Source organism: Coloeus monedula (genome assembly GCF_965178545.1).
Source record: "Coloeus monedula genome assembly, chromosome: Z".
NCBI classification, from domain to species: Eukaryota; Metazoa; Chordata; class Aves; order Passeriformes; family Corvidae; genus Coloeus; species Coloeus monedula.
Window position 1 is genome coordinate 59,138,604 of NC_138822.1, and position 9,953 is coordinate 59,148,556.

At 45.4% G+C, this 9,953-nt stretch overlaps 1 protein-coding gene across 1 annotated transcript; it reads left to right on the forward strand.

Moving 5' to 3' along the window:
* Window positions 1-307: 307 nt before the first annotated feature.
* On the forward strand, window positions 308-1,495 carry LOC309585382 (post-GPI attachment to proteins factor 4-like; the record flags this gene model as incomplete). Its single annotated transcript, XM_082302070.1, has 1 exon — window positions 308-1,495. The coding sequence occupies one exon, from the start codon at window positions 308-310 to the stop codon at window positions 1,493-1,495; it is 1,188 nt and encodes a 395-aa protein (XP_082158196.1).
* Between the last annotated feature and the right edge of the window lie 8,458 nt (window positions 1,496-9,953).

The window sequence follows — 9,953 nt, forward strand, 5'->3', positions numbered from 1 at the left end:
TGGAAACTAAGTTTGTCTCATCTATTCTCAGCCTCCCAGGACTTTTCTGTGATGCCTCCACCCCAAGGGACTCCACAGGGGCCTTGTATTTTAGCTTACTCAGTGACTAGCCCCCCGCTTTCAATTTTCTCTGTCAAGTAGCTGTTTCAGTAACCATCCTTTTTCCTTCCGTTCTAGGCTTGGACAACTTGTGCAGGTTTGGCAGCAATGGCCCCAGTGATACCCTGCAGTCCAGGGCGAAGGATGCATTGGAAGTGAAGGATTGAAGGCATGAAGGATGCAGGAGTGCCCTCCTTCTGCAGGAGTTATGTTACACCAAGCCTGGCAGCTCTGGGGGAAGTGGTGCCGTTGGTCCAGCCCTTTCATCCATCTTCTCACCCTGACTGTGGTGACTTTTGGTGTGCTGGCACCTTTGATCTGCCACCGGCTCCTCCACTCTTACTTCTACCTGCGGCGCTGGCACCTGAACCCCATGAGCCAGGAGTTCCTGGAGCAGAACCAGCAGGAGGGCCAGGATGCCCTCCGTTACTTTGAGAAGATGCAGATGCCAAACGCCTCCGAGGCCTCTGGCAGTGACGCCTTCCAGCCCTTGCTGCTGATCACCATTATCACTGTGCAGAGGCGGAATGATTTCCACTACGTCTTGCAAGTGGTCTCCCACTTCCACCGCCTCCTCCAGAAATGTGGTGCGCGCTGCCAGAGCCACCGCATGCTCCTCTGTAACGTGGAGTCAGACCCCAGCAGCCATCAGGATGTCGGGCTGCTGAGCAGCTTCTTTCCTATGGTCAGTCGTGACAGAGCTGGAGAGAACCCTGACCCCAGCCTGAACCAGTTCGAGAAGGAGAAGCAGGACTACGTCTTCTGCCTCGAGCAGTCGCTGTTGGTGTACAACCCAGAGTACATCCTCCTCGTGGAAGATGATGCCGTGCCAGAGGAGGAGATATTTTCTGTCTTGCAGCACCTCTTCTCGGCCCGGTTCTCCAAGCCCTACCTCAGAGACGCTCTCTACTTCAAGCTGTACCATCCCGAGAGGCTCCAGCGCTACTTCAACCCCGAGCCCATGAGGATCCTGGAATGGCTGGGCCTGGGCATGTTCCTGGGGCCGGTGCTGACCTGTGCATACTGCCGGGCCGCGGGGCGGGCGGGCCCCAGCTGGTGCCTGGTGGCGTTCTTCGCCCTCTACAGCATGGCCCTGTCGGAGCTGGTGGGGCGGCACTACGGGCTGGAGCTGCGCCGCCTGCACCCCGCGCTCTACAACGTGGTGCCGGCCAGCGAGTGCTGCACGCCCGCCATGCTCTTCCCCGCCGCCTCCGCCCGCCGGGCCTCGGGCTACCTGCGGGGGCTGCGCTGCCGCCAGGGCTTCGCCAAGGACACGGCCCTCTACTCGCTGCTGCGGGGCAAGGGCGAGAACGCCTTCGTGGTGGAGCCGAACCTGGTGCGGCACGTGGGAATGTACTCCAGCCTCCGACTGAACAGCAACCCGAAACTGCTGTGAGCTGCTCCTGCCGGGCCACACAGAAACCGCCCAGGGCACTTGCCACGGGGCAGAGGGACAGCGTGCAAACTCGGGCTCTGTGCTGCTTGCACTGGGCATCCTGTGCCTCCGCGTGGACAAAGAATAACTCTCTTTAAAAGTACAAGTTTTCTTAAAAAATCAACTTATGTACATAGAGACCCTATTCAGTATGAACTTGGAACTAATCACCGTGCACCACCTGGGAGGGGAGTGGAGGATTCCAGGGAAGGTGGAAGATTCCAGCTGTGGATTGCTCACTCTCCCTAACCATTCCCAAAGAAAAGCTCTCACACCAATATGCACAACTTTCCTGCCTACTCTGCTGGACAATGGTTACAAAAATCCTTGCCTTGGGGAAGCAGAAATGTTGGGCAAAGTGAATGTTTCAAATTTAAGCTGATGAGGAGGAGAAAGCCTTATTTCCCCATCCTTACCTAAGGTCTGATCTCTGACCTCTCTCTGTTCCAAAGCTGTGGTTTTGAGCAGACCCTTCAAAAGCAGAAGTGGTTTGCAGGAACTTTCCCACAAATTCTGCCTATATACTTCAAATTTATGAAGCCTCTTTAGTTACTGTCTCCCTGTCTGCACCTCCACCATTCCCACTTCTTTTGCTTGGACCAGAGGCTCTTAAAAACAAAACCTTTGCTGCTTCCTCTGAGGGTAGGAATAGGAAAACAGAGTCACAGCCACCGGTGTCGCACAGACGGGTCACAAACACACGTTTTCATTGATAAATGACACACATTGTACACAACGATTGCTGTGTTGGGGGGGATCATCACTCATTGTAGTGGACCCATTAAAAGAGGTCTTATCAGCCACTGATTGAACTTAGGCATTCAACATGAATTTACCGTGACTTCCTCTCAGCACAGAGGCAAAGGAAAGATTAGATCAGGTGCTGCTGTCATGCGGGATCCTTGTTCATTCTGGAGCTGTAATCCACAGCTCAGCCAGAGTGGTTCATTCACTGCTCCTGCATAAAGCAAAATACCTGGGGGAAACAAAGACAGCTGTTCAAAAGAAAAAGCAGCAACAGCACAGCACATCAAGGGGTCACTCTGACAGTACCTGTTGTGACCATGTGTCCTGGTTGTTAAGCATCTGGGATAGGTAATTTGCACAAGGGCTGTGGGCACAGTTAAATATAAAACCATGCAGATGACAAGAGATCTCATACTGAATGAAAACAGGCAAAAATTGGCCCAAGCCCACCTTGGCTTTAGTGGGCTTTGAATCAAATTCAAAATCATTCCGATTCGAATTCTTATAAGTACACGTGGAGTTTGATTGAACTATTTTTAAAACCATATTCCCTGCTTTGGAATGGACCAAGTACAATATTTTTTGTTGAGTTTAGTCAGTGGGAGTTGTTTGGGTTTTTCATTTTGTTGACAGAAAGGCTGTGCTTTGAATTTTCTTCTCCCAGCTCTCTCCCAGGTGATTTATGCCTTAAGCTCTTAACTAGTCTGATTACAGTTGTGAAATACATAAAACTCCTGAGAGATGAAACCAAAGAAAATGGCAATCCTCCCTCTGTCAGCACAGTGGATATTGGTTACACGGAGGCACAGTGCAGACTAGATGAGAAACAGCATCACAGTGGTGCTTTGCTCTCCAGTAGTCAGCTGGGCACTTTCAGAACATCTCTGGAAACTAGAGTGAGTAAAAACTGCTTGTGGGTTCCATGCCATTCCAAAGGTGAGGCCTTAGGCCTCCTGGCAGAGGACACCAGAAAAATGGCACAGGCAAAACCACATTTTGTTCCCAGCTGCTGAAAGCCCTGGAGATACCAGGGCAGTCACACAGTGGCAGGTGGGCAAATCTCTCCTCTGGCTTCCCTGCAGCAGGGTTTGGGTGTCAGCATTTGAGTGTCACTGTGTATTTGTTCCACCAAGTGCCTGCACCTACAACTGGTTTCTGTATCTTCAGCTGTGAATGTGTCAGTGCAGTGGGCTTGCTCTTCTCTCTTTTCTATCTTTGTACTGTACAAATACAGGACAGTGCCCTGTTCTTTCATGACGGTCTATTCATATTCCTTCCTGCAAAGAAAACCTCTCAGCCATGTACAATAAATGGGACAGGGAATGGAAAAAGAAGAGGGGAAAAGAAAGAAACCTCAGATAAGAGACCAACTAACTATATCCAGTTAATAAATGCTTTGATGTGGGAAATGATTTATCCACTTGTCTCGAAGTTATTCTCTTGTTTGTCCAGTAGTACTTTATTTGTCATCCCAGAAGTCCAGGGGAGGTCAGTAATTTCACTGAACCTCGTAGCTGAAAATTAAGAACACAAATTTGAGGCACCCCTTCTAAACTAGAAGACAATTTTCATGGCATAACAGATGAGAGAATTTGACTGTGAGACCAATGTGCAGAGGGCTCAGGGCTTGAACTTGCCAGTGTGAGAGTTTCAGATAAACCAGTTGAGAACAAACTCCTTTGTGCAAGAAGCAGGTTAATAAATTCTTTATGTCCTTCTGGGACAGTCTTCTTAGGTGCACAACTCACCTTCACAACAGAGGCACTGCTTTACTGAGCCTGCAGGGAGCTGTTCTGAGTTACTCAGGTACTTGCACAGTGCCCACCCTGCCAACGGGGCATCCCAGGAAAGGCTCCTGCTGCTGCTGCCGCCTCTGACCTTCCACAAAGCAGATTGAGTCTTGTTTCTCTTTCCTGTGCTGCATGTTAGACTAGAAATTACAAGTCAGAGAAGTGCACATCACCCTCAGAACACAGAATGGGAGGCTACTGTGAATTCTTAATTCCTGTTGGATTTTGTTCCACAGTTCAGGCTCAAAATGCAGTTTCAAACACCCAAAAGCCTTTTCCCTCTCTTTTCTCCCAGGGGAGTGGAGCTGAGTTGCCCCATCTCAGACTATGGAAGTTCAAAGCATGGCATTAGCCCCTTGAAATGTGGCCTTAAGAGCTTGGTTTCTTTCGCTTTAAAACAAACTCAGTGACTATTTTGGAAACAAACAGTATGGATTTTCTTGAGTGTTGGTTTGTTCCCAGTAGTTTGGAGACTATTCTTCAATGCAGCAGCTGCTGCTTGCACAAGAGGAGTCTTTCTTGATGGGCCAGCAGCAGGACCCACCCAAGGCTTTATAGTCCAAGACAGTTCAGGGGAGTTATTAACTTAAACAAAAACTACATTTGTTTCCAAGGCATGTCCAACATAAGCATGACTCTGGCAGAACACAGGGCATAAACTGACAGGGTGCTACAAGATTAGAATTCTGCCCAAGAGGATTTTCTAACTCCAGTAGGCATCAATGTCTTAATGAGAAGGCACTGCATTTGAAGAGAGAAAAGCCTTCCTTCCTGGGGTGAGGAGCTGTGAATCATTGGCCATTTCAGCAGCAATTTGTCTGGATACAGGCTGAATTACTTTTTTTTTTTAATAAAATTATTTACAAGCAAACTTTCTACAAAATAAACTTCTTCCTATAAAAACTGTGTTAGTAGTCTCTTCTATCTGTGTGCCACTGTTTGTTTTCCTGATTAGCAGATCCATCTTTCCTGACCACATTTGACAAAGATACTCTCATGTTCATGCATCTACACAGATGTAGTAATTTTGATCCAACCCCACTCAAAGCAGGTCTTAGTAGACCAGGTTTCTCAGGCCCTTCTCCAATCAAAATCGAGGCATTTTAACAGGGACCTTAGGGAAAATCAAGCCCTGAGTGATGGAATTTAACGTTGGCTTACTTTTGTACAGAGAGGGTACGTAAAAGGTAATTTTCTGTGGGAGACAGTTGTAGTTACAAAGGCATTGGCAGTTTCTCTCCCAAAGTCAGTTTCATTTTGTGTATTTCCACACCAGCTCTACAGACATCATATCCAAATTCAGCAGATGGCAAGGCCCAATGTGTGGTTCTGAATAATCTTCAGCTAAACACACACCTGCCAAAAATGCATAGAGAATTAGGTACTCTGTGGTCTGTGCTTCTTCACTGCATGTGTCCCTGCTGGAGTAACTTCATTTCCACAGACTGTCCTGACAGCTTTGGGAGAATCCACCCCATCAGCCAGTTTATCCATGCACCTACAGGCTAAGGGTCAGCAGCATCAGCGTCCCTTCCCATGACTTCATTCTTCATGGCAAGCTAGGAATGCCACGTTCCCAGCTGTACAATGACAGTGATTTTTAAATGTTGATGAAGAGTTACATTTTATTGTTCTGTTTTTAAGCCTCTGGGCAGCTGTGCCTACTTTCTCTTAGAATTTCTGCCTTGGAGTCCAGTGTTCCTGGACAGAAACCACATCTACAAATGGTCTTTTCAGCAAGCTGGTCCAGTTCAGACATCTGTTTTGGTTTGTATTTTACAAATATGTGTGTGAATATTAACATGCAGCACCTAACTGTGCTTTTTTGGGGGACTGTGTACTGCTCAGATAAACACATAATAAACAGTTAAATGTCTTCCTTTATAGAAGCCAGTTGTTTGCCTTCTTGCTTTTATAAAAACAAAATGTCAACAGAAAGGCATGGAGACCAGTATCATTACAGCATATACCTTCATGTCCTGTTACAGCTGTTTCTCACAGCCCAGGAAAGTTGTCACAGGCAGCTCAATTTAAAGTTGTGTCCTTCTTTGCTGTACCCACTACTGAAATTATTGCAAAGATCTGTGTTTTGGTGACAGTAGTGTTGTGTGCTTGCCTGTTTTTCATTCCAAGTCACGACGTTTGTTGCAGCCCAGCTTTAAGTTGCACAGAATGTAGAGCAAAGCAAACCCTCCCTTGTGCGATCCCCTTGGTGGGCCTGGGTCTGCTCTGCCCAACACCTCCCAGCCCCCCCGATGTATGTGTCTGCAGACACTGCTGTGGAGCCAAACACACAGGGGCATTTCTTCCAGAGGGGTTAAACAGCCAGACTCTTCACATTGAGGGTGAGGGCTGTAGGTGACTGGGGAAAACAAACCACTTAATAAACAATACCTCTGATTAGATAGGGATGAACAAGCTGGACTTTGAGACAGTTAAGCAAGACTGCAGAGTACAGAAAACAGGAAACATCCAGCACGGTGGGGAGAAGTGGGTAGGAGGCAGACTCCACTCTGCTCCAGCCTGCTCAGATTAGACTTTAACCCCATCACGCAGGCAGCAGCCTCTTGGGGCAACAGAGCCAGGTGTTTTTCATGTGGATGCATATTATTCTTGGACATCCTTCCAACTCCCAATGTTTTTTTCAATTTCAATCGATTTTACAGGTCTGACCACATCCAAATATAGTACTTAATTTACTTAAGTGAAGAGAGAAGCTGTAAGTTTTAAATTTTTCTCATGGCAAACACATCATCTCTGAAGTTGCTTAAACCATGTCTTTCTTTTTCATCATTCTTTTTGAGGTGTACTACAATTTATCTCTTCCCATTTACTTATTTTTTTATAGAAAATGCTAGTTCATTTGAGTAGTTAAAGGCAAAACATTACCAGAATTATAATGCTAGAAACAGACAGTAAAAATCACAATCTGGAAAACCATAAGCAATTAAAATATTTTTATCTGTTGTCTTTAAAACAGGCTTTCTGTTTATTTTAATATACTTTATCCAGCAAGACTTCACCTAAAACTGAAATGCACAACTGTCAGATCCTTTGACAGCAAGGCTGGATATAACAAGGACAGCAATTAAATTAACTTCTACTACAAAAATCCAGTACGTACATTGTCAAATTCCAAAAAGTAGACCCACAAATTAAGAACTAAGTAATAACCCATGCCACATGTGAATACAGTTTTCAATGGTCCTTAATATTTTTACATGCATACTTCTGTCAACTTTTGTACGGCCATTTCAGTTCAAAACAGAGACAAAATTTTGACACCAGCAACATCTCCAAGCCATTCAAATAGAAAATTCACTTACATTGTGCCACGGTTTTGAGAGGAAGTGCTAGACACTTGTGTTTTAACCTTACCAATCTCTATTATAGCTAGCTACCACCTTCTGTTTCTGTTTCTGTGCTATAAAAGGCACAATAATGAACATTTAAACTCTGTAACTAGTTATGCATCTTGTTTGCAGGGATGTTTCAAACACAGGTATGAAGTTTTTTATATTGCAAGACAGTTTATATCAGCTCTTTCATGAACACATAAACAAGCCATAACCTGTGCAGAAAACCCTCGGTCACTGCATGTAGTTAGATAGGTATTTAAGCAATCAATTCTCAGACATCCAGAACACAAAAGCAGCTAGTAACCCTTTCTCTAATAAAAGATTACACTCTTCACTAAAAAAGTGTATCAGCAATCACGGCAAAAGTCTGCATAATCATTTTTAGGAATACAAAAAACTGAGAGTAATTGTTCTTTAGTGCAACTGACCTCCCTTCTTGTTTACCCTATCCTTATCCTTTCCTGGCATCTTTGTCCTATGTCTTTCTTCCCATGCCAGAGGCACAGGGGGATGAGGAACCCTAGGGATGCAGAGGAGAGATGGTTCTGCCTCTGAATCTGAATTCCTGCTGGGAACCCTGCCTTCATGGCCACGGGAGAGGTGTGAGAGTTGCCAGTTCTGAGTTCAAACACTACCTCTGTGAGAAAGAATTACAGTTTGGATAATACACCAATTTTGCCATGGAATAGTTACTGCAGGCAGTGATTTTGTACTTTTTATGGGCCAGGTTAGTTGTTTGGTTAAATGCAAGTGCACTGCATTCCCCTCATGATGCAAGCTTTTTCCTCTTATTATTATTAAAGAAATGATACTACTATAACTTATTTTTTAGAGGTACAAGTACTCCCAAAGTATCATTATGTGTGATAGAAATATGTACTCTTTTCCAGTGTCATTTTAATATCACTGTTATTTCTGCACAGTATGGGTCTGCATACTAACACCTTACAGTGACATAATGTGCCATGATTTCTCATTCCATATTCCTGCCTGAAAAGGCTCCCACTTCTAAATTAAGTGAAAAAGTTAAGCATCATGTCCATTCACTTTTTTATCTCCTCTGTCCTCTCTGACGACAGTAAGTCTCTGTGAGGACCTGTAATCCTAGTGCTTGGATTGCTGGATTGAAGGGTTAGAAAGCCTAGAAAGGCTCATAACAGCAAGCATCCACCTGTAAATACTTTTATATACTTCTGAAAGAGTTAAGAATGCCAGCTGGGCTGCAGGGGATTATTTAAAGTGGTATCTAAGTGTCCGACACTGCTTTTTTTCAAGAAGACTCCCACAGATTTTCTGTAATAGCCTGTCAGACCATATCAGAGCCAACACTGGGAAAAAAACACTTCCAAGTACTTCCCTCCTGTGTCAGCTTCTAGCCAAACCAGGAACAACAGGACCCAAACTCTGGTTTTGAAGAAGAAGACCACCAGTATGACACCTTCTTGGTCTCAAGAGGGTCTTAGATAATGTATGTCATTAAAAATATTTGTAATCTATCTTAGATGCCTCTGTTGTGGTGGAGAAACTTTAACACAGCATGGGGTTTGTCTTTCTGAGGATGGGAGAAACAGAATGTAAAGCAAACACTGTAAAGCAGGGAAGGCTTTATGTCCATGTTATGTGCCACAGCACCCTTCAGCAAGAAAAAGCAAAACAGCATGGGTCAGGAAGGGCAACGTGCAAGAAAACAGAGGAACACAGGCACAAGGCCTTCGACTGGACGGCGCTCTCAGCTCTTGCAGAGGTTTCTCTGCTGACTGTCAGGCTGGCAGCTTCCTGAGATTTCCTACAAGCACTGACCTTGGCATGCAGAGGCACAAGAGAGGCTCAAGGACGAAGTGAGGAAGTGCCCTAGGGAGGACAGTATTGCAGAGAGAAATCAGGTGTCTCACCCTGTCCATGTGGAGGCCAGAGGGGTCACTGCATGAGCCAAACAAATGGAGAAACGACGTCATTCTTCAGGCAAACACTGGGTCTTTGTGGTAAAAACGTGCCAATGTCCAAGGTTGCAGAGGGCGTTGTTCCTGAGTGTATGATGTTTGTCCAGCAGTGCCTGTGCTGTCCTTCCCTCCAGGAGTACTGGTCTGCAGGATGGGGAGAAAGAAAATAAAGGAAAAAATCAAGTCTATGGGTCTGGACTTGGTGAATGGCTGTTGTGTGGATTCATATAAACTGCAGTGCTGGTACACTGTTTGTACAGCATCAGTATTTTTCACTGAAAAATTTTGCTAAGCAACACAGAAGTCTGTATGTCACTGCAATACGGGTGGGCATGTCAGTGGGATTTGGGTGGGAAAATCTGGCTTGCAGCTGTGCACCTCCATGTGGGCATGTCTGGTCTGACAACCATTTTTTTCACATGTACACTGTGTTACAGGACATCAGAACTTGCTCTTTCATTAAACCTGACACTGTAGCATCACATTTTGCCTTTCCATATACCAACTGGAAAAGGAAAATATGTTTCCATGCTAGACTTTCCAGTGAGGAAAAGCAGTGTAACTCTTAGGAAGCCACTGAAAT